The 21120-nt window shown below is 46.0% G+C and overlaps 1 protein-coding gene across 7 annotated transcripts in view; it reads left to right on the forward strand.

The window, feature by feature from the left end:
- The window catches only part of FLNB (filamin B), a 78501-nt gene extending 58136 nt beyond the window's left edge, over positions 1–20365 (forward strand). For 3 of the 7 annotated variants that reach the window (XM_085235879.1, XM_085235880.1, XM_010718511.3), the window contains 19 exons: positions 920–1109; positions 2796–3043; positions 3958–4032; positions 4736–4838; positions 5675–5815; positions 7323–7451; positions 7962–8135; positions 8270–8428; positions 8776–8979; positions 9538–9690; positions 10015–10137; positions 10673–10939; positions 11285–11422; positions 11511–11626; positions 13418–13550; positions 14582–14758; positions 16976–17194; positions 18099–18302; positions 18591–20365. In XM_085235879.1, the coding sequence (XP_085092005.1) occupies positions 920–1109; positions 2796–3043; positions 3958–4032; positions 4736–4838; positions 5675–5815; positions 7323–7451; positions 7962–8135; positions 8270–8428; positions 8776–8979; positions 9538–9690; positions 10015–10137; positions 10673–10939; positions 11285–11422; positions 11511–11626; positions 13418–13550; positions 14582–14758; positions 16976–17194; positions 18099–18302; positions 18591–18778 (3141 nt within the window). In that variant the 3' untranslated portion in view covers positions 18779–20365. Of the gene's footprint in view, positions 1–919; positions 1110–2795; positions 3044–3957; positions 4033–4735; positions 4839–5674; positions 5816–7322; positions 7452–7961; positions 8136–8269; positions 8429–8775; positions 8980–9537; positions 9691–10014; positions 10138–10672; positions 10940–11284; positions 11423–11510; positions 11733–13417; positions 13551–14581; positions 14759–16975; positions 17195–18098; positions 18303–18590 lie in introns of those variants that run through there. The other 4 variants (XM_085235881.1, XM_085235882.1, XM_085235884.1 and 1 more) reach the window with 3 other exon arrangements.
- Positions 20366–21120: the final 755 nt, after the last annotated feature.

Genomic DNA, 21120 nt, shown 5'->3' on the forward strand with positions numbered 1-21120 from the left:
TTTTGTTTGACTTAGTTATTGCTTTCCCTGAAGTTTCTGATGCTTGGTCTCTGTGGCCTCTGCAGAAAGGTCTCTGTTTAGTGGGCCATAAAGCACGTTTCTCAGCCCTGGCATGCCTAGGTCATGGCATGATGTCTGTACTTGCTGTTCTGCATTCTTGTTCCCATGCTATCCCATCTGCTCAGTGTACTGCCAAGTGATTGGCTTTATTCTGGAATGCAAGTGTGCCCTACTTATCAGAACTCCCAGCATGGCTATGGCTTTGAAGATCAAGTTCTACAAGCCGTATGTGGTGGGAATGCATTTGTTTGCTACAATTTCTGGTTCTGAACTGTTGAATGTCAAATGTTTCTCTGGAAGGAGCAAGCTCTTTCACACTGTACCTGAAATCTCAAATCCTTTGCAGCTTATACTGTATTCTTGTCAGTTAAAGTCATTTATTACAGGAAGGTGTCAACATGTAGTTCTCTGTGTGAGCAACTCTGGAAGGCTTTCCAAAGTGCTTCATGCTTTGCACTAAGTTGCTCTGAAAGCTGGGGGTTCTTCAGAAGCATTTTGCAGAGTGCTGATTGTGGTTTTAGATAAGAAAGCTTGATGCTAAAGTACAGATCCTTATATTCAGTGTAGAAGTGGTAGTTGAAGGGACTGAAGGCTCTTAAGTGCAGGCCTTGCAAGCTCTCATGAGCTGAGTGCCTCACTGAGGAGCATTGCTTGGTATCACGTAAAGGACTGTTGCTGATAGCCCTGACTGTTTTACAGTAGTCTGACATGTCCTTGCTTCTGGAAGTCCGTTCCTAGTGATTCACTTCTGATCTTCTTTGAGACTGTCTAAGTATCATTGTGAACAGGTTTGCTGTCCTGCTGAAGAGAATCCTAACTGACTTCAGAGTGCCTAAATCTTCTGCTTTGCTTTCCTCAGGACCAAGAGGGTAAGCCCAAGAGAGTGGACATTCATGACAACAAGGATGGCACATACACAGTGACCTACGTCCCTGACAAAACGGGCCGCTATACGATTGGTGTGAAGTACGGTGGGGATGACATCCCATCCTCTCCCTACCGAATCCGGGCGTCTCCAGCGGGGGATGCCAGCAAGTGTTTGGCCACAGGTGTGTGCTAGGATCTACTGCTGTTGTTTGTATGTGGTGTAAAGCACCCATCAGAGGATTGTGAAGTTGGTGTGACAGGCTGCACGTGCTCCCCGTGTACCGTCTAAAGAGAGGGAATTCTTAAAAAGTGCTAATTTGAAGGGAGAAAAAGCACAAGGGGTTTGCTATGGTAGAACACATGAGAGTCTTGTGTAATCTGGCTGCTCTTACAAGAGGGGTTTTCATAAAGATAAAGAACCCTCCACCCCCCGGGTGAACAGGAATCTCTTGTAGTTTCCAGCAAAATCTTTCAGACTGACTGGGGTGTTGTTATAAAGAGCCAGATGCAACTGAAGTTAGATGCTTGTTTTGGCCTAGGTAAATTCTGTTGAGAATTGCAGTGAGGTTGATTTAAAAATAACACATCTGCACATGTTCCCTGCATTCAGGCTCCTTGCACTGCTAGCATTGCAAGAAGCTTTTCATTCTGAACAAAAGCAGAATTAATGCTGGGGGTATAAGTACTTGGATGTGTGCTTCAAGACTAGCAAATCCTGTTCAGGCTGGGTATTACTGATAGTGTTCTTTGCTGCCTTTCTGTCTGATCAAGGTTGGCCAGGGTGAAGGTGGAATTTTGGAAGAGGGGTTTAAAAAAAAAAAAGGGAATCTTCAAGGTTAAGAAGTTACTATACTCAAAAATCACTGTCTCAAAAATCAGTGCCTCGACGTAGGGGAGGGATTCCAAATTTGTTGCCATTGAAGCTCATTTATAGCTACAGCCCTTACCCATTCTCAGGCCAGATGGTCACCATGCAGCTTTGAGCCACCACGACCCACTGCTACCTCCCAGCCAACCAGAGACTATGGGGAGGAGCAGGATGGGTAGGAGCTAGTTATGGTATCATCGCTGAATGCTGGGTCCAGGATTTATAAATAAATTGAGCAAGGCCAGATTGAACAGGGAAACTTAATCTATGGTTGTAGACCCGTGAGAGTGTCTGAGCATTGCACCAACCTGAATTGTGCATGACAGTCTACCTGGTGTCAGGCCAGCAGCTGGCTGCTCTCAGGCTTGTTTAAACCAGAAATACGTTCCTGGCACAATGGAAAAAAACAGAGCGGCCGGTATCCCCTTTGCTTCAAAATTTGTTTAAAAGAGGCCTTAATGGCTCAATCTGATGTTGTTCCAAGTAACTCAAGTTGCTAACTACTCATAATAATGGCAATTCCTCTTAGATGCCAGTTTAAATTTCCCATTTCCAAGAAGTGCCTTTGACTCTCTGCTGCAAAGCTGAAATGCAATCACTGTAGGAGTGGGTGCTGGAATACTGCTCAGGTATTAAAATGACAGGTTTGTTGCCATTTGAAAGTGAGCCATTTACCCGGTAACAAGCGGTGGTCAAAAACACAAGTATCAAATACACACTGCAAACATGAGTTAATAGCTCTCATTTAAACACAGCGTTCCTCAGGCTGGATCTGCTCGACTTGGGCATTGTTTCATGATTTTTTTGGATGTGTGGCAAAACAGTGGAAAATGGTTTGCTGGTAGCGTAAAAGGAGACGTGGCCCTGGCTGCTACTGTGCTCACTGCGAGTGTCCCTGCCGTACATCTACTCTCCAGAGCATTTGGGGGGTGCTTGGTGCCGGACTACCTGCCTCGAGGCAGCCCTCTGAATGATTTCTGCCCCAAAACTTGTCTTGCAGGTCCTGGAATTGCACCCACAGTGAGGACTGGTGAGGAGGTTGGTTTTGTGGTGGATGCCAAATCAGCAGGGAAAGGAAAAGTGACGTGCACCGTCCTGACACCAGATGGGACAGAAGCTGAGGCAGATGTTGTTGAAAACGAGGACGGGACTTATGATATCTTCTACACAGCTGCCAAACCAGGAACCTACGTGATTTACGTCCGCTTCGGTGGGGTAGACATTCCCAACAGTCCTTTCACTGTGATGGTAAGCCAGTTCTGCTCACAAATACCTCCCATTCAGATTCCTGTTTCCACGTTTTATTCAGTGATAGGTTAAGTCTGTGTGCATGTAAATTTTTGTAGGCATTTATTAGACCAGCAGGAGCTAATGGGTCCTTGTTCTTGTTATTTTGAGCAGTTAGGTGAGCCATTGGAGGGTAAAAGCTTGGCTGCTCTGGTCAAAATGTTTCATTTCCTGACCACGTAGTTGTTTCTCTAAACGATGGAAGAGTGGTTGTAATCAACCTTTAAGACCAATTATTTCAGCTCTTGTCAGCTACAGTGCTCTGACTTGTCCGTCTTTCACTCTATAATATTGACCCCAAAGTAAGAAACGGTGTGCTGACAGATCCCAAGGAAGCGGGCTGTTAGCTCACACTTAAAAATGATTTGCAAATGCTCGCTAAAGTGTTACAGCCAAATTCCCCTCCTAATTATATCCCTTCCCACATGCAATCCTTCAGCATGCTTAGGTTTAAAAAGCAAACAAAACCCCTGTGTGTTGCTGGGAGCAAACTAGGTGCCTCTGAGGGCTCACAGAAGCCCTTTGAGCAAAAGCTTGGAAACAAAGTGCAGAAGGGTAGCGGGGGCCATGGCTGAGCATGGGCTGGGTTGTGCACAGAGGGTCTCAGGCCTAAGCCTCTTACCTCCCTCCCTATGGCATAAAGAAGCATCTCTGAAACTCAGTTCCACCTCAGCATAGGTGCTGCTCTCCAGCTTCCTTCCAAGCCTCCCAGAGGTGGCTTTGTCCCTTGGCTGCATGGGTGACTGTTTCCCCACATCTCCGTGGTGGGTGCGGGTGGTGGGAGGAAGGTGCCCAACAGCAGGCAGGTCATGTTGTGTGAAACACAAGGAGTGCTGACACAGGAGCAATGCTAACCTGCCTTTACCACCAACCAGGCTGTAGATGCAGATGATGCTGCTGTGCGGTCGCAGGAGACAGTGGGTGCATCCCCACCCGGATTCCGCCCTTGGGTACACAATTTTTACTTTTTTTGGTTGTTTTCCCCCATCTGTGTTCCATTTCAGATGACAGCCTGCTTCTTGGGACTGCTTGATTCTTTCTGGTCATTGTATTCATTCTTTCTATTTGATCAATTGTTCTCGGAATCCAGACCTGTTTTTTCCATGCTGCTTGAAGGGAGTCTCCAAGTAAACTCTCAGTAACATCCTAAATACGAAGAGGATCATTACACCTACAGCTTCTACTTCTGCAATGTCTCCTGACAGCATTGCTCTGTTTTCCCAGTAAAATAGCACCATGTCTTGAGTCCAGAGTCGCATTGTGAAACTTGTTTCTGTTGTCAATTTTGTGTTGCAATCACTCTGCCACATTCAAATCACTTTCTCTTCCAGGCCTTAAGCAACTAAATCCTTTCCGATGGAGCCACTCTGGGTCTTGTGTGCACTGCGTTGCCTCCCACGCTCTTGCATTCCGTGTTGACCGCTCACTTTTTTCCAGCATGCCTTCCATCCGCACCATGTTTGATTTGCTCTGCTCTGCGATGTGGTGTTATGGAGGAAAGCTTAACGGGATGCTCTAGTTGGGCCCCAGCCAGTGGCTGCTGACCGCCATAATCACCGCGCCTTGTCCTGCTTCTGCTCACAGCAGAGTGGCTCAGTGCTCAGCTCCCTTGTGCTGCCACTGGTTGTGATGTGAGCCTTTTGCTTCCCATAGGTCACAGAAGAGGCTTATGTACCAGTTGGCGACATGAACGGCATGGGATTCCGGCCCTTCGATATGGTTATCCCCTTTGCTGTAAGGAAAGGAGAAATAACAGGTACCAAAGGATGTGGAGCTTGTTGGGAAGGCTTTGGCCTTTGTGAGCATGTTTATGCATTTGCAGCTAGCTGTCTGTGTGGTCGAGACCATAGCATGTGGAGGAGAATTGTATTACGCCAGGACTCAGTTGCTTAATTTCACATCAAGTGGCATCCACTGGAGTTTGAGTGGGATACGCCTGTGATGCTCTGAATTCTTGGTGCTGCTGCAGCCCTTGGGGCTGGGCTGGGAAGTACTGCACTGCAGGACCAGCTGCTGATTTTTATCCTCCAGAGCAACTATATGTATATGTGATTGGCCTCCACCCCACCATGTCCCTTCTCCAAAACAGTCAAGCTTTCTCAACAGTTGAATTAAAGAACCTTAGTGGTCTTTTCCAACTGTAACGATTCTATGATTCTTCTGCACAAGCATCACTTGGCAGCACCCTGTTGTGCTGAGCTGCATGTGTGGGCTGGGTGCTCTTGCTCTGGCTCAGCCATCCCTCCTCAAGCCATGCTCTGTCCCTGATTGAAGAGGGAGAGCATCTTGCAGTGAAGCACATCAGCACCTTTCCTGGGCTCACCACGCAAATGTCAGTGGCTGCAGCCAACAGCCCTGCCTGTGGAGTTTGTAAGGTCACAGAACTGCCTGCCAGATGTCTACTGCTGTGCTGTATTCATGTAGCTTTAGTAAAAAACATGTCTGTTTAGTGTTCCCATTAGTCTCCTGTTTGTGCCTGTGGGTAAGTAGTTTAACAATTGCTTGCTTAAAAGGGCTAGACAATTCTTTGTGGGTGGGAGAGGGGAAGCAGGCAGTTTCTCCTCCTGTGGCTCACATGATGCCTTTTTGTAGGTGAAGTACACATGCCCTCCGGAAAGACTGATACACCAGACATTGTGGATAACAAGGATGGTACTGTAACAGTGAGATACGCTCCTACAGAAGTGGGGCTGCATGAGATGCACATAAAATACATGGGAAATCACATCCCAGGTGAGTCTGACAAAGCAGGTGGCTGACGGAGCTGAGCACAGCATCCTGTTGACGCATCGTTTCCCTGATAAGGTTTCTGTAGCCTCAGTATAGCCCTGCTGCAAGAGCTGCTTGGGGCATCTTAGCACTCAGCAGCAGTTTGTCTGCATGCAGAAGAAAAACTAAAGCAAAGGAGTAAGTGCAGGCACATGTGAGCTTCCATTGTGGTTTCATAGTACCAGCCAGGCTTAAAATGGATTTTGGTTTTGGACGTTAGCTTTTGTGGCCTTTTACTATGGAGAAGAAACATACAATTTTCTAAATACCATTTTTTGGGGGGTTGAAATTTACTGCCTTGTTGCTCAGCAAAACTAATAGTTACAGTACATGTATATCCTTAAAACTGCATTGGCATAAAAGCTACAATCTGTGCAGAGGACCAAGTGGCTAAAACACTATAGTTACTCTTTCCATCTCAGTGCAATGAAATAAAGCACACATGCACGTTATGCTGTAATCTTTCTTTCTTCTTGGCTGCTTCTATACAAAAAGAAACCACTGCCTTTCATTCTCTCTTCTTTTGTCCTTAGTTCCCCAGCTCCCCACTGGCACTCTGCCCCCCTGGCAGCTCAGGCTGCCTCACAGGCATTGGGGAAACAGGGCAGCTCTGTGGCACAGTGTGCAGATATGGGGTAGAGAACTGACAGCATTGCCTCGACTGGGCTGCTGGTTCAGCTGGGGCATGGAAACTGGCTGAAGCATGGAGCTCATATAGCATGATGCATAGTGCTGCTTCAGTACCGTGTTTGTGTATAGCACTTACAAGTTCCAAACTGGCTGACGTATTGGCTCCGTGAGACCATTGTCCTGTGCCTGGCCAGGAGGATGCTGTGCCTCAGTGCTTCTTCTTGAAGGCTGTCATGAATCAAGCTTGCTTCTGTCTCAGCTACAGAATCTAGCTTTGGACTTGGAAGCTGTCTGTGCCTTTTTTTGAAACTCTTACTGGCTGTTGGTGACTGTACTTCTTGTTCTTGCGCACCAGCTTTATTAATCTCAGGCTGGCAAATGCGTTTCTGGATACCCTTCAAGTTTGCTAGTTCAGGTTCATTGAGTCAAGCAATGTGCAGTGCTTCTTCCTAATTCTGAGCTGCCCAAATTATGATCAGTATCTGAATTGAAAGACTGCTTCTCTGAGTCATGCTCTGATTTAATATGCTAAATATAAACTGCTGATGAGTAAGACCCTTTACAGCATCATTTAGCTTATCTGTGGTAATTGAAGTAGCGCTTTGTCATGACTAAACTGTGCAGCAGTATCTTTTGAAGATGAAAGGAGAAGCATATTTATTTTAAAGTGCACTGGAGTGGTGTAAAGGTTCTTCAAATACCAACTGGTGAGAGTAGCACTGAAGAATGTGGTAGTGAATAAGCATAAGCTCCTGCTGGGTTAAAGCAACTTGATGCCTATTTCATTCTTGTAGCCCAGGCCACTAATCCTTGAAGTGATTATTGTTTTCTTTTTCTTTAGAGAGCCCTCTACAGTTCTATGTGAATTATCCAAACAGCGGCAGCGTGTCTGCTTATGGGCCTGGCCTCATTTATGGGGTTGCTAATAAACCAGCGACCTTTACCATTGTCACGGAAGATGCAGAGGAGGGTAAGTCTGTTCTTTAAACCCACCTTACTCTAAGCTTGGAACTTCTAAGAAGTGTGATGTGGGTCAGCATTAATTTGAAGCATAATTTGCATTTGTTTGTTCAAATATGAATCTTTGGTAAGATGTAAACAATGACTTGTGCAAATATAATGCAAAAATGGCCTCCATCGAGCTGTGTCATATGTGCAGTAAAAACTGTTTTATTACTTCTTCCTGAGAACAGTACATTCAGATGTGGTATAGAGTGCAAATGATTCACTTGATTAAAAATAAACGGAAGGCAAATTAGATCTAGCAGATGACAGCTGGATCTGGAATCACTATTAAGTAAATCTAATAGATCGAGTAGAGTTGCAGCCTTGATGTTGGCCTGAGTTCTTTGCTGCTCTCTTTTGAAAAGGTAAATCTGAGCTGTATTTCCAGCACCATATTCTGGATCTTCCTCTTTAAGTATACTCGGTCTTGGTGTTCATGAAGACTTAGAGAAATGCTGTTCTCTGTGTTTCCTAGGTGGACTGGACTTGGCTATTGAAGGACCTTCCAAAGCGGAGATCAGCTGCATTGATAACAAAGATGGGACGTGCACAGTCACCTACCTGCCCACTCTACCTGGGAACTACAGCATACTGGTCAAGTACAATGACAAGCACATCCCTGGCAGCCCATTCACAGCCAAGATTACAGGTATAAAGTTTAGACTTCTTAGCACTTAAGAGTGTAAGTTGACCTCTGGTAGCATGGAGGGCCTGGTTTATCCTCCAACTTGTTCTGCACTTAACCTCCTAATTTCTCTTACTCATTTCTCTGTATTTTCACAGATGATAACAGAAGACGGTCCCAAGTTAAGCTTGGATCTGCTGCTGAGTTTTTGTTGGATATCAACGAGACTGATCTCAGTCTCCTGACAGCTAGCATTAAAGCCCCATCAGGTCGTGATGAACCTTGTCTTCTGAAGAGGCTGCCCAACAACCACATTGGTAAGCCCTAACAGCCATCATCTGAGAGCAGCATAGCAGCCTCTCCTCCAGTTTTCTTTACTACTTAAGATGCCTTAATGTTTTTCCATACTTTCCTGAAGGAGTGTTGTCAAACCAAATGGTGCAGCTGGTGAAGCAGGCTGATCTTTTCTGTTAACATTCCAGATTGTGACCAAACTGCTATTTGTCTGCTTATATGAATGGTTCTGTAGCCCACTTGAGAACAATACTTTGATATGTGTAGAGTGTTCCTTTAATATTTCATTTCTTGGTGTGATTAAGGCTTTACAATCAAGTGTAACGTGCATAAAAATTGACTAAGCTTGTCACATTTCTCTGCTTTGTAGGTATCTCATTCATCCCACGGGAAGTAGGAGAACATCTGGTTAGCATCAAGAAAAATGGGAACCATGTACCAAACAGCCCTGTAACAATCATGGTGGTCCAGTCTGAGATAGGAGATGCCAGACGAGCAAGAGTTTATGGACGTGGATTGGTAGAAGGGCGAACCTTTGAAATGTGTGACTTTATTGTAGACACAAGAGATGCAGGTTAGTTTGCTTGCAAAGGAACTTTCTAAAGCACAATGTTGTCTTTCTCTGCAAGGAATCTCCAGATCACAGGCTGCAAAGCATTCTGCTTATAATGCATTGTTGTTGTCAGTTATTAATTTTGGGCAATGCTATTAATTTCTAAAATGCTTTTCATTATCTTAGCTAATGTCTTACTTTACAGTCAACAAGGACTATCACTAACAGAGGATTTCTTTCATTTGTTGGAGCTGGATCTAGAATCGTTGTGTACAGCAAGAAGGAGATGAGGAAGATGCAATTTTTTTGTGTTTATTTAATGTAGAGCCTTGACCAGTCTTTGAAGTTAATATTTCAACGTCAGTGAATTAAAAGGGATATGGTCAGAACGTTTTAGGAGCTAAAAGCATGCTTAAATATATTCTGGCCTATTCAGATCACAAAAACACTTCTAGGACATCGTGCAGTGCCCACATAGTCTTTTTAAAACAAGCTGGCTACTGACTAGCTACTGTTTTGGGTTTCAGTCATATTTATAATATCACTATGGAAATGTAAGGTTACTTATCTTTGTTGCAGGTTATGGTGGGATCTCGCTGGCAGTTGAAGGACCCAGCAAGGTAGATATCCAAACTGAAGACCTAGAAGATGGAACTTGCAAAGTATCCTATTTTCCAACTGTACCTGGCGTGTACATTGTGTCCACTAAATTTGCAGATGAACATATTCCAGGTAAGTGGGAGTGTTTGGCATCTTAGTTTAATACAGCAGAGGTCTTGCCTAGCTGTCCACTGCTGGAATTGCAGGTGGGTTGGCTGATTTGGTGCAGACCTTAAGTCCCAAAGATTCTTTGAGGCTTCTCCAGTACCTTCCATGCAACAATCCAGAACTATTTCGGTTACGTGGTTGTATTTCACCTGGACTTTTCTGTAAACTGGCTCTAAGACCCTCACTTTGATAAGCTACAAGTTAGAAGATACTTTCACTCTTCTCCTTGATGCAATATATGCAATATACAGTGAGCAGAGGAGGGATGACTTGCTGTGCTACTTGCAGGCAGCCCATTTACTGTGAAGATAAGTGGTGAGGGAAGAGTTAAGGAGAGCATCACACGAACAAGACGGGCTCCCTCTGTTGCAACAGTTGGAAGCATATGTGATCTGAACCTAAAAATCCCAGGTAAGCAGCATCCTTTTCCCTATAACCATAGCTTACACTTGCATAGTGTAGGTGTACTTGAAGCAGTGGAAATAAGAACTTCAGTGTTGAGTTCCTCATGTTAAGACAGCTCAGGGAAGAAACATTAGTAATGTGGTCTCTTTGAACTGCTGAAGATAAACATATCCATGATCACTGTATGGAGATATAAATACTGGGGAGGCCCTAATCTGTTCTGCGTACAGCAACCTGGAAAAATGGGCTGCACAGCTCAGCCTCTCTCTGGGGTTGGTTCTTAAGTGTTTGTACTGCTGTCTGCCCAGGTGAATCACGTAGGGCTGTTCTAGCTGGCTGCACTTATCCAACCTTCTCATCCGCCTCCATAGCACCTGGTGAGCTGTAACTGGTTAGGCTGGCTGCTCTGCTGGGATACAACCTAGCACCTACCTACCCCTTCTGTCATCTGTGCCGCATAATCTACTGAGCTCAGTTGAAAAAAGAAGTACCCAACCACTCTGTCACTCTTGTTCTTCATTTTGTATTCTTTCCTTGTTAGAAATTGACTGTGGGGACATGACAGCCCAGGTAACTAGTCCCTCTGGAAGAAACTCCGATGCAGAAATAGTAGAAGTTGACAAAAACACCTACTGTGTCCGCTTTGTGCCACAAGAAATGGGGGTCCACACAGTAGATGTCAAATACAGAGGGCAGCCCGTGCCAGGCAGCCCCTTCCAGTTCACTGTGGGGCCACTCGGCGAAGGAGGAGCCCATAAAGTGAGAGCTGGAGGCCCAGGGCTGGAACGTGGAGAGACAGGTGTCCCAGGTGAGTCCTGTGCCCTCAACTTCTCCTGCCCACTGTGCACAGATGAAATGATTTCTGTTGATCCCTATAGGAGCCTCTCTTCTGAGAGCTTGAGTAGAGCTCGGTGTAACAGCACAGGGTCACCCCAGTAACCAGGGGTGGTCAGCAGAGAAACATATACAAGGGAATAGTATTGCTGTGTCATGCAGGTGGAGAAACTCATGTTTAGGAAACTCCTCTGCAGGATGTGGCATGATGTACCATTTCTCATAACATAACTATGAGTGCCACACAGCCTGTTAAAAAGAAGCTGGAGCCCAGCTGCAGCAAGCTTACACTTGTTTGTTTTCTCATGTGCTTCAACAGCTGAGTTCAGCATATGGACACGGGAGGCTGGAGCTGGAGGACTGTCCATTGCTGTAGAAGGTCCAAGTAAAGCAGAAATTGCCTTTGAAGACCATAAAGATGGATCTTGTGGTGTATCTTACATAGTTCAAGAGCCAGGTACATACCAAGACCAAAATGTTCTGAAATAAAACTGAAGGCTACTTCCAAATACACTAAAGAAACTCTGCATCTTTTCTCCCCACAGGCAACTATGAGGTGTCCATAAAGTTCAACGATGAGCACATTCCTGAAAGCCCCTACCTGGTTCCCATCATCGCCCCGTCTGATGATGCTCGCAGGCTCACTGTCACTAGCCTTCAGGTGAGACATAAGGAAACATCCCACAGCTTGCCACAGAGACTGATTTCGTCCTTGTTCTCTGAGACCAAAGTGGTTGTCCTTTCTTCTTAGTGATAACCTTGCCTTGGTTAGTGCTTCGTTTCAAGTTTAGCTTGCAGACAGAGAGAGGTTTTTGGGAGCTTGGTAGCACGGGCCAGTAAAGTTGGCCCTGTTCTAGCTAGCTAGGATTTGAAGGCAGAAGGCTAGAATACGTGTACTGCAGGTGTTAATGTAATGTCTGATAATGAAAAAGAAGAGGAGGAGGTAAACCTTGCTTTCCCTCCTGATTTAGCTTGGGAAAGCCCAGTCAAACCTGAAACATGAATACAAACAAGCAATGATCACGCTGATAACTGAGCTGCTGTGTCAGCATGTGGGCTGAAAGCTGCATTTCTGTGGGCAAGAGGGTGTAGGCCATGTAGGAACATTACTGCAGCCTTGTTTGAGGCAGATGGACAGGGCCCCACACTGGAGTCAGAGCACAAATTCACTCTGGCTGACATCACGAAACCACACAGTCACAGCTCAGATCATCCATGAATGGTAGCGAATCTGTAGGAGTGAATTCCAGCTCTGTAGTTGATCTGGGTTCATCTGTTAACCTTACCATTATTTTTATGTGTGTGTGTGGTTACTTGCATTAAAGTACAAGTAACATTAAAGGTCTGACTTGAGCCTCCAAAGCCAGAAACTTGGAAGTGAGACTGAGAACGTGTGTCTAAATATACTGTACCTCAGTCCTCGCTGAGTGGCGATTAGCAATTAAGACTTCAGTTGAGGTTTTTTGATGTGCTCAGCCTGGACTTTGCCTGAGCATTCACTGTGTAAATGAACCATGACAGCCTGTTCCAGTAATGTCTCTTCTAACAAGGAGTTACAAGGGCGTTAATTAGTCACTGTGGTATTGATGTTTCTCTTGTGTTTCATTTAAAGACTTTTGACAGGAATACCCACTTCAGTTATATCCTGGAGAGGCAGATAAAGCTGAGTGTTCTGTAAAGGAGCTCTGTGCAGCTAAACCTGCATCAGGGATTTGCTTTATATAGATCGTACCTCAGTTCTACTCAGTTGCATTTATTTACCTCTCCAGGATTTAATTGAAAATGAAATCAGGTAAAGTATGTTCAGCATAAAATATTGCTTCTTATAGCTGCATGAGCTCTGCTGTGGCTGTGCCACACAGATGCAGAACAGAGTTGCCTTCAGCAAGCAGCACTGCACGGTGCTGATGTTCTGCAGCACAGCCACATCTGGTTCTGTGTCTTAAATTGCTTTCTCATTTTAAGACATTTTGTGGCAGCTTTCTAAATGTAGCCTCTTGTGGCAAATATAAACATGCCTATTACTCTTACAGACAACGGGATTATCAGAGGCCTTTCCTCTGAATGAATCTGGAATGAATGAACGGGCTGATAATGGAGCTATCGCTTAAACATCCTTTAAATCAAGTGCCTGAATACAGGGGCCTGACCTCAGTGATAACGGGTGGCTAGGCTTGTAAACATGCCTTTGCCTGGTCTGGCAAAGCATTGTCTGGCTTCCAAAAATGGTCTGGGACTATTGAAAGAATCAGCCTAGCATTGGATGTAGGTGACTGAAATCAGTCACTGTGTAAGAGTGAAAAACCTTCTGATCTGAGAATTACTGTAAGTCACAATGCTGTCCTTTGTTGAAATCTGAAAAACTGTGCTAAAGCAATTATTTCCCTTCCTCACATCTTGTGCTGTCTGAAACAGAATTTTAAGTTTGGTAATCTGACTGTTGCATTCTCAGGAGTCTGGATTAAAAGTTAATCAGCCGGCATCCTTTGCTATAAGGCTGAACGGGGCAAAGGGCAAGATTGATGCTAAAGTCCACAGCCCCTCCGGAGCTGTAGAAGAGTGCCATGTGTCTGAGCTGGAGCCAGGTGAGAACAGCTTTACGTTTATCAGAACACACTGGGTGACTTACACAAACGCTCCCTGCTAACTTAGCGAGTGAGTTGAATCCCTTGGTTTGCAAACAGCCCACCGAGGAGTGAGCTCCGTGCTTGGAGACTGGCATTTGGTTGTCAGCAACTCTGGTAGGAATTGTTCCATCAATGCTTTTCCTAGAGAGTTGATGGAACCCTAACTTCTGTAAGGTACTGACATTAAAGGGCAAACTCTAAAGGGTTTTCACATGAAGTCTTGGCTTGCAGTGAAGGTACAGCAACATTATTCATAAAGGAAGGGGCTGAAATATGATGTGGTTGTTGTATTTAGCCAATGAAGTTTATTTTTCAAAGCTACGCTTCCATCTTTGACAAATAGTTTATTTTTAACTTGCACTCACTCCTTCATGTAGAATGTCAAGGAAACCGAACGTAAGCAAACACTACAGAAAGCTCAACACCTGTTTTAGCAGTGAGCTTTTCTTTTTTGATTGAAGTCTGAATGAATTATGGTCTGTACTCTGCCAGTCTTGCTATAGCACAGCTGGGGAAGGTCAGTCGCTCCTCTGAGTGAGCGTGCAATTGAAAATGTTAAATATCAGCAAATTGCTGAATGACTCTTAAATAAAGGTGCCGTCTCTGCGATGTTGTGCAGCACGCTCAGCCTGCTGGTACAGCTTGGCTTGCCTTCCCCAGCTGCTCTGTCTGCCACTGTCAGGCTGGGCTGTGGCTCAGCAGTCATGTCTAGCTCCAGGTCAGGCAGTAGCTCTAAGCCTGGGCTGCAGGCTGGGTGACATCCATCAGTTCCTAGCAGACAAGGTGCAATCTGTGACACCTCCTGTGATAAATACTTCGTTTTCCTACTTAAATAGGGGTGTAGCAGGTAGCGTGGCTGGCTTTGTTTATGCTGGGACCAAAACATGTTGAAATGGTGTGGAAGCCTTGCTCAGACTGCTAACTGATGTTGAATTTAGCTTCTGCTGATGTCATCTCTGAAATGTTGGAACGGCCTCTTTTCTCTGCAGACAAATATGCCGTTCGGTTTATCCCCCACGAAAATGGCATCCACTCCATCGATGTGAAGTTCAACGGGAGCCACGTGGTGGGCAGCCCCTTCAAGGTGCGTGTTGGTGAGCCCGGCCAGGCGGGCAACCCCACGCTCGTCACAGCGTATGGACCAGGCCTGGAGAGCGGCACCACGGGTAACCCTTCTTGTACAACTCCCTCACTGGCCTTTGGCTTTCTGGAAAGAGCTGGAAGCTGGTTTTAGGCATATTTTTACATGACTGCCATTGCTGAGACAGCTGAACTGACACACATGCTCTACTGACCTAGGTGCAGACTAATTTTGCTTTCTCGCATGCTCCTGAAATCTTATAACCATCAACTAACAGGTCTGCATGCTACGCTGAGCCTCAGTGAACTTAACACCTCTGTGAACCAGCAACTGCAGCAGAAGCTGATGGGTCCGTGTGGCTGCTCTGCAGCGATGGGTGGCTGAGCTCCTCGTAGGTGGTCTCCTGCAGCTCTGGGGATGCTTTGGCTCAGTTCCACATGAGAACTGCAAAGCTTTTGCAGAGTTCTGCAGCCGTCAGAAAGCAGTCAGCGACTGCGCTGCATGTGTGCTCCAGAGTGGGTGAAAGACGAGGGGGAACGAATGCGATCAATAGATTTATTTTGCTTTGTCCTGAAACTTGGTGGTAGTAGTAGTAAAGCAGGGTTTCCAGCAGCTTGTAGTGAATGCAGTCGTTCAGCTGGCTGTCTAGTCTGAGGAGTCTCCTTTAACTTGCATTTCCCTGTTAATCCACTGGTTGCAGGGTGCACCCAATTAGCTTTCCCTTAGCGCTTGCACCTCTGAGAGGTTTCAAGTTAAACGTGACATGATGTGCAAAATGTAGGCAATGTGATGGGTTGTGTTCTGTTTGTAGTATTCCGTACGTGCTTCAGGTGCAGCATGAATACTGACCCTATTTATCTCCTCCGGCTGCCCCAGCTGACAGTTCTCAACTCAAGAATGTAGATTATTTTTATTCATTTATATGATTTTGGTCTTTTTGAGAAAATGTGAAAGCATTCCAGGATCTGTGCTTTGATCTGTTAAACTGTGTGCTTCTGTGGGCCACACGCACCAGTGAACGGCAGAGCAGAACTGTTCTTTTTTCCCCTTTGATGTGCAGGGTGACAACAAGTTCCCTTTATCTTCTGCCTTTTTTGGATTCTATTTTATATATTTTTTTCTCCCTGGAAAAAAAAAAAAAAAAGTTGCAGTTATTCGGCCAAAGCTTGTGCTGCTCTGCAGAACCAAGCAGTTGATTTTGGAAGCATGTGGATATACTGTGTAAAATAAGATATTACTAGCTTCACTTCTCTAATAGGTGGAAACAAAAGCACTCGTTAATACTAGCCATTGATACTGCAGGGACAGGGGGATTTTTTCTCCGCCTGTAAAGGTGCTTGGGGTTGTTTTCCATCTAAATAGGCTGTTCAGCTGCAGCGCTGTTACTCTGTGCCCCCTTGTTGGCTCCTGGCTGCTGCTCGTGGCGCGCTGCCCTGGGAGCTGCCAAGCAGCAGTTCTGCACAATGACCCACTGTGAGACAGCAGTGGCCGAGGGCTGAGCACCTGAACTGTGCGCCTGCAGCCTCCAACAAGGCCAGCCTTCATCTGCACAGCCTGCCTGTGCGGCTTCCTGCTGGAACAGCAGAGCACGGTGCTGTGCTGTGCAGGCTCTCCAGGCATTGCAACACAACCACCGCTTGTGCAGAGAGGCCAGAAGTTTCTCCCAGCTTTGCCATCGCACTTAGCGTGCTTCAGTCTCACTGTAGTGAACTTTCCCATAGCTGTCTTGGTTTGGTTGTGCCCGAGCCCTTTATTCCTTGTCAGCAGCATCTGATACAACAACCCAAAGGTCGTAAATATTTGAAGCCAGGGTTTGACAGTAAATTATGTGGGGGACTGAAAGCCTCACTTAAATTCTTCTCGTGCTGCTGGCGTTGTGTCATTGGCTTAGTATTAGCACCAGTAATTTGGTTCTGTGAACCAGATGCTGTAATTAAACAAGCTTTTGTTTCCACACACTGCTCAGAGTGTTGTTGCAGAGCAGTTCAAACAGCCGTCTCCTCCAGGAGACCTCTCAGCCCTTGTCTCTGATTTCTTGTGGGCCCTTCACTGCTGATTTATGGCCCGTGTGGTGAGATGGCTCCCAACTGCCCTGAGCTCAGGCATGGAGGAGCTCCCAGCAGGAGGGCTCTGTTCTGAGTCATGCCTTTCCCCTTAGAGCTGGCTTTTTGAAGCTGAAATACTTCCCTTTTGGTCCTGAAGGGATCTCCCACCAAGTTACTGGTTCCTGTTTTATAACTGAGGCTGCTTTTGTAACAACAGTGTAAGGAAGAGTGTGTCTTACTGTGCTACATCTTTCTAGGATTGCAGTCGGAGTTTTTCATTAACACGACCAAGGCTGGTCCAGGTACCCTCTCTGTTACAATTGAAGGGCCATCAAAGGTGAAAATGGACTGCCAGGAAACTCCAGAAGGTTACAAAGTCATGTACACACCCATGGCTCCGGGAAACTATTTAATTGGAGTTAAATATGGTGGACCTAACCACATAGTGGGCAGCCCCTTCAAGGCAAAGGTTACAGGTAAAAAGCTAACCAGTATTTACAGTGGGCCCGACGTACTTTGTGTCAGTCAGCAAGTATATCCCTGAGTCAGCAGTCAGTGGAGATGCCCGGTGCCCAAAGACACGAGAGGCAAAACGCCTCTCTCTGTCACCGCCAAACCCTGGGGTAGGAGTATCTGGGAGAGGCTGTCAGTGGGTCTCAGAGCTTGCCAGCTAGACTCCATGAAACGGCATCATGGGGGGATGCTAGACCTCGACCTAGCTTCAGGGTGTTGCATCAGCAGTGGGGATGTACGACTTATTACCCATTTTCCTCCCCGAAGCCTGTAAGCTACACACTTAGAGCACCAGCAGTGGCCCTCTTGGTCTCATTTTGGTGCATCTCTGGCCTGACTGAAGGCTGTTGTGTCTGGGAGCTTGCAGGTGATGTGAGGAAGGCTGTTCTTACATCTGAGGGCTCTTTCTCTTCAGTGCTGTGTTGAAGCACTATTGCTTCCCCAAGCTAGAGGAACACGGTGGTGGTGGTGGTCTTGGGATGGGCAGCAGGGACCACGCTCCCCTGGCTGGGACACGCTCTGCTTTCAAAATGGATTGTTGCAAAATTGCACCTGCTTTTCTGCCAACTCGAGCCATTTTTGGCATTTGGTGATTGGAGCACAATTAACTCTTCTCCAGCAGCAAGCTTTGCTTACTGAATCCTGAAGTTCCTGTGGTCCTTTCACCACTTAAGAGCTCTGGGATGGGATTGTTGGCAGCGTTACTGGACGATGTTGGTTTAAATACCAAAGAAGGAAATTGCTCCTCTCTGAAAATGCATTTTGGATGCAGAATGCATGCTAGTCACTAGGAGGATTTCAAAACCTCCTTCTAACTGCCTTTCAAACAGGGTGAATCTGAGTGTCAGAAGCTTTTTCTGTTTCCAGGACAGCGGCTGGTCACCCTGGGCAGCGCAAACGAAACCTCTTCCATCATGGTGGAGTCGGTGACGAGGTCATCGACCGAAACTTGCTATAGTGCCATTCCCAAATCCACCTCGGATGCCAGCAAAGTGGTTTCCCGGGGAGCAGGACTCTCAAAGGCTTTTGTGGGTCAGAAAAGCTCCTTCTCTGTGGACTGCAGCAAAGCAGGTAAGGGAGCAGGAGCCAGCTGCATGGTTTAGCTGGATGTCTTTTGCACTGAAACAGCTTTTGGTTAATTGCGAGCTCTGCATTAGGAAAGAGGGGGAGTGTGACTCTGTGAGCTGGCAGCTAAGAATTAATGAGAACTCTTGGCAGCGCTCTGAGACCTGATCTGCTTTAGCTGTAAATCTGCATTTTGCGGAGTTAAAATTCAGAGCTTGAGGTGATGATCTGGCTGTAAAAAACATCATGGTTGTTTGTTCAAGTGCATGAGTGCTAACTGTTATTTTGCTGTAGGTTCAAATATGCTGTTAGTTGGCGTCCACGGACCTACAATCCCATGTGAAGAGGTTTCCATCAAGCATCTGGGCAACCACCAGTACAACGTGACGTATGTGGTCAAGGAGAGGGGTGACTACGTCCTGGCAGTGAAGTGGGGTGATGAGCACATCCCTGGGAGCCCCTTCCATGTCACGGTTCCCTAAACCCACCCCGTGTCCGTCGGTCTGTATGTTCACAGCTCGGCCGTAGAGTTATACTGGGTGCAGTCCTGTTGCAAATTGCAGTATCTAGATACCCACGGCTCACATTTCAATACACTCAGAAGTAACTTCTGTAACGTTTTTACAAGCATTTCACTTCTATCCTACTTATCAGCATAACACAAATCTATTTAATGTCCTCCTCAAATTGTACCTTTGCAGTGCTGTCCAGGTCACTGTTGATGTTTGGAGAATCATATGGATAACTAGACACTAATTTCCCTTGTGGATGTTAAAGACTTTAGATGTTAATTGAAAACTGGAATTTGTCTTTGTAATTGGGTATCTTAACTACTGATTTTATTTGACTGGAGACTTTACATTTTAGTTATGGAATATGACTTGGGCTGTCCCCAGTTCAAATTCTTTTCTGTAAAGAAATGAGATGAAACTGGTACTATGATAGGTGCCTTTGTATACTTGATCCATTTTAACGCTTAACATTATAGAAGGCTACTAAAAGTGGCTGTACCACTCAAATTTAAAACATTTGTGAAAATGCTTTGCTAAAGGTTTACATTTAGGAAAAGTTTATCTTTTATAGCAGACCAAAAGCAGACTGAAAATTGCTTCCTGGGCGCTTTCAGCCTTTATGTTAATGCTTTGTAAATCTGTACCGGTAGCTTTTTGGCCACGATGCTAGCAATGCGTTTTTTAATTAGCTCGGGATTCTGGAGAAATTCCCCAAGCTTTGTTTTACAGGTAACTCCCAATTGATTTATTGTCTTCTTAAGAACAACCCCAGTTTGGCTGGATTAAATAGAGCCCTTAGCTTGCCATGCCAGTCCTGTTCTCATCTGAGCAACCCACAATCCATGCAGGTCGGAGCATGGCAGCATATGGCATATTGGAGGCTGCTGGCTGTTAAGCAAGATGGTGCAAAGCCAGCCTGGGGACCCACGCTGTACTCGGGTATTGGGAAGGGGGAAGGGTGGGTGTGTAAATCTAATAGCAGCAAAATGAACCAACAAACCTTGTTTGCTGCAAGCCATTTTTATTCTCTCTCAGTCCAAGGACGTGCCCAAGTCATGCTCATCTCCTCTGAAATTCTCTTCCGTGCTGTGGAGGGGATTCCTGCCTGGGGTCAAGGAGTGAAAACTTCTGTTGTGACTCGTGTGTTTGTCCTGGGTTACTCAATACTGCTTTCCAAGTGCATATCTCTATTGCTGTCAGCTGCTGGGGCTTTAGTACAGCTCTCCACATGAGCTTTAACTCTGCAATTAGGAGAAGGTAGGATTTGTTGAGAGCCTGTTGAAACGTCACTGTCTGTCCCTATGGAGAACTTCACACTTACAGTTCTGTAGTTACGTCGGATGCACTACCCTCGAGCACAGTTGATTTGGGATATAAAGGAAGGTTGGGGTTTTTTTTACCGTGCTTTTTTTGTGCCTTAATGTGAAATGCTCACTATGTTGTAAACTAGGAAGTGAAACAAAATAAACTGGAATAAAATGCAGGATTGTAAAATTGTATCTTATAACTTATTAAATAGAAATGTTTGCTTCATTAAAATGTGCATGTTAAAAACAACGTTGGGTTCTTTTCCTATGTAGTCCATCTCCTCCCACCAGGCTCCAGCCTGGCTGTGGCTCAGGGCCCAGCAGCACCGTGCATGGGGTGGCACCGTGGCAGTGTGCAGGAGGTGAATCCCAGCAGCACCTCAGCTCCAGGGCCTGGCCATGGCAACCAGCAGATGTTTTCCCAAACACTGCTCCTGCTGAAAGCACTGCTGAGACCTGAGCCGCAGCAGGCTGCTGGTGGCTGCCAAGGACTTTCCTGCCCCAGGTTTATCAGATTGTTTCCTTTTTGTAGCTTTGTGCTATGTCAGCTCAAAGTTCCTATTTCAAGTGTGGGGGGAAAAAACACACTGGAATACTGAGTAAACCTGAGAGCCAGCATAGCCGTGCAGGTACATGGCATGCCTCGCTGTTGCTCAGCACAGAAGTGCATGTACTGTTCATTTCCACATGTGTGAATCTGTATCATGTGCTCAGAGAGAACCTGTGGGCCCTCACCGCACCTGCCTGGATTTGCAGCCTGTATCACCATTAATTTGACAGATTTTAAGTGCCCTCTTCCCGTAACAGAGAAGAAAGGCTCATTTATGTGAGTTTAAAAAAAAAAAGTGATCCCGGGGGGCTGCCAGGTTCTCGGTGGCACTCCTGCACCCTGCAGTGCTGCAGGGCTCCTTGCAGACACAGCCAGCAAGGTGGGGGAGCTCCCAATGGAGGCACAGAGCTCTGAGCAGCATCCTTCCCCCCAGTCTTTGCTGCGGTGCGTGGGCC

This window comes from Meleagris gallopavo, chromosome 14 (genome assembly GCF_905368555.1).
Source record: "Meleagris gallopavo chromosome 14, MGAL_WU_HG_1.1, whole genome shotgun sequence".
In the NCBI taxonomy this organism is placed as follows: Eukaryota; Metazoa; Chordata; class Aves; order Galliformes; family Phasianidae; genus Meleagris; species Meleagris gallopavo.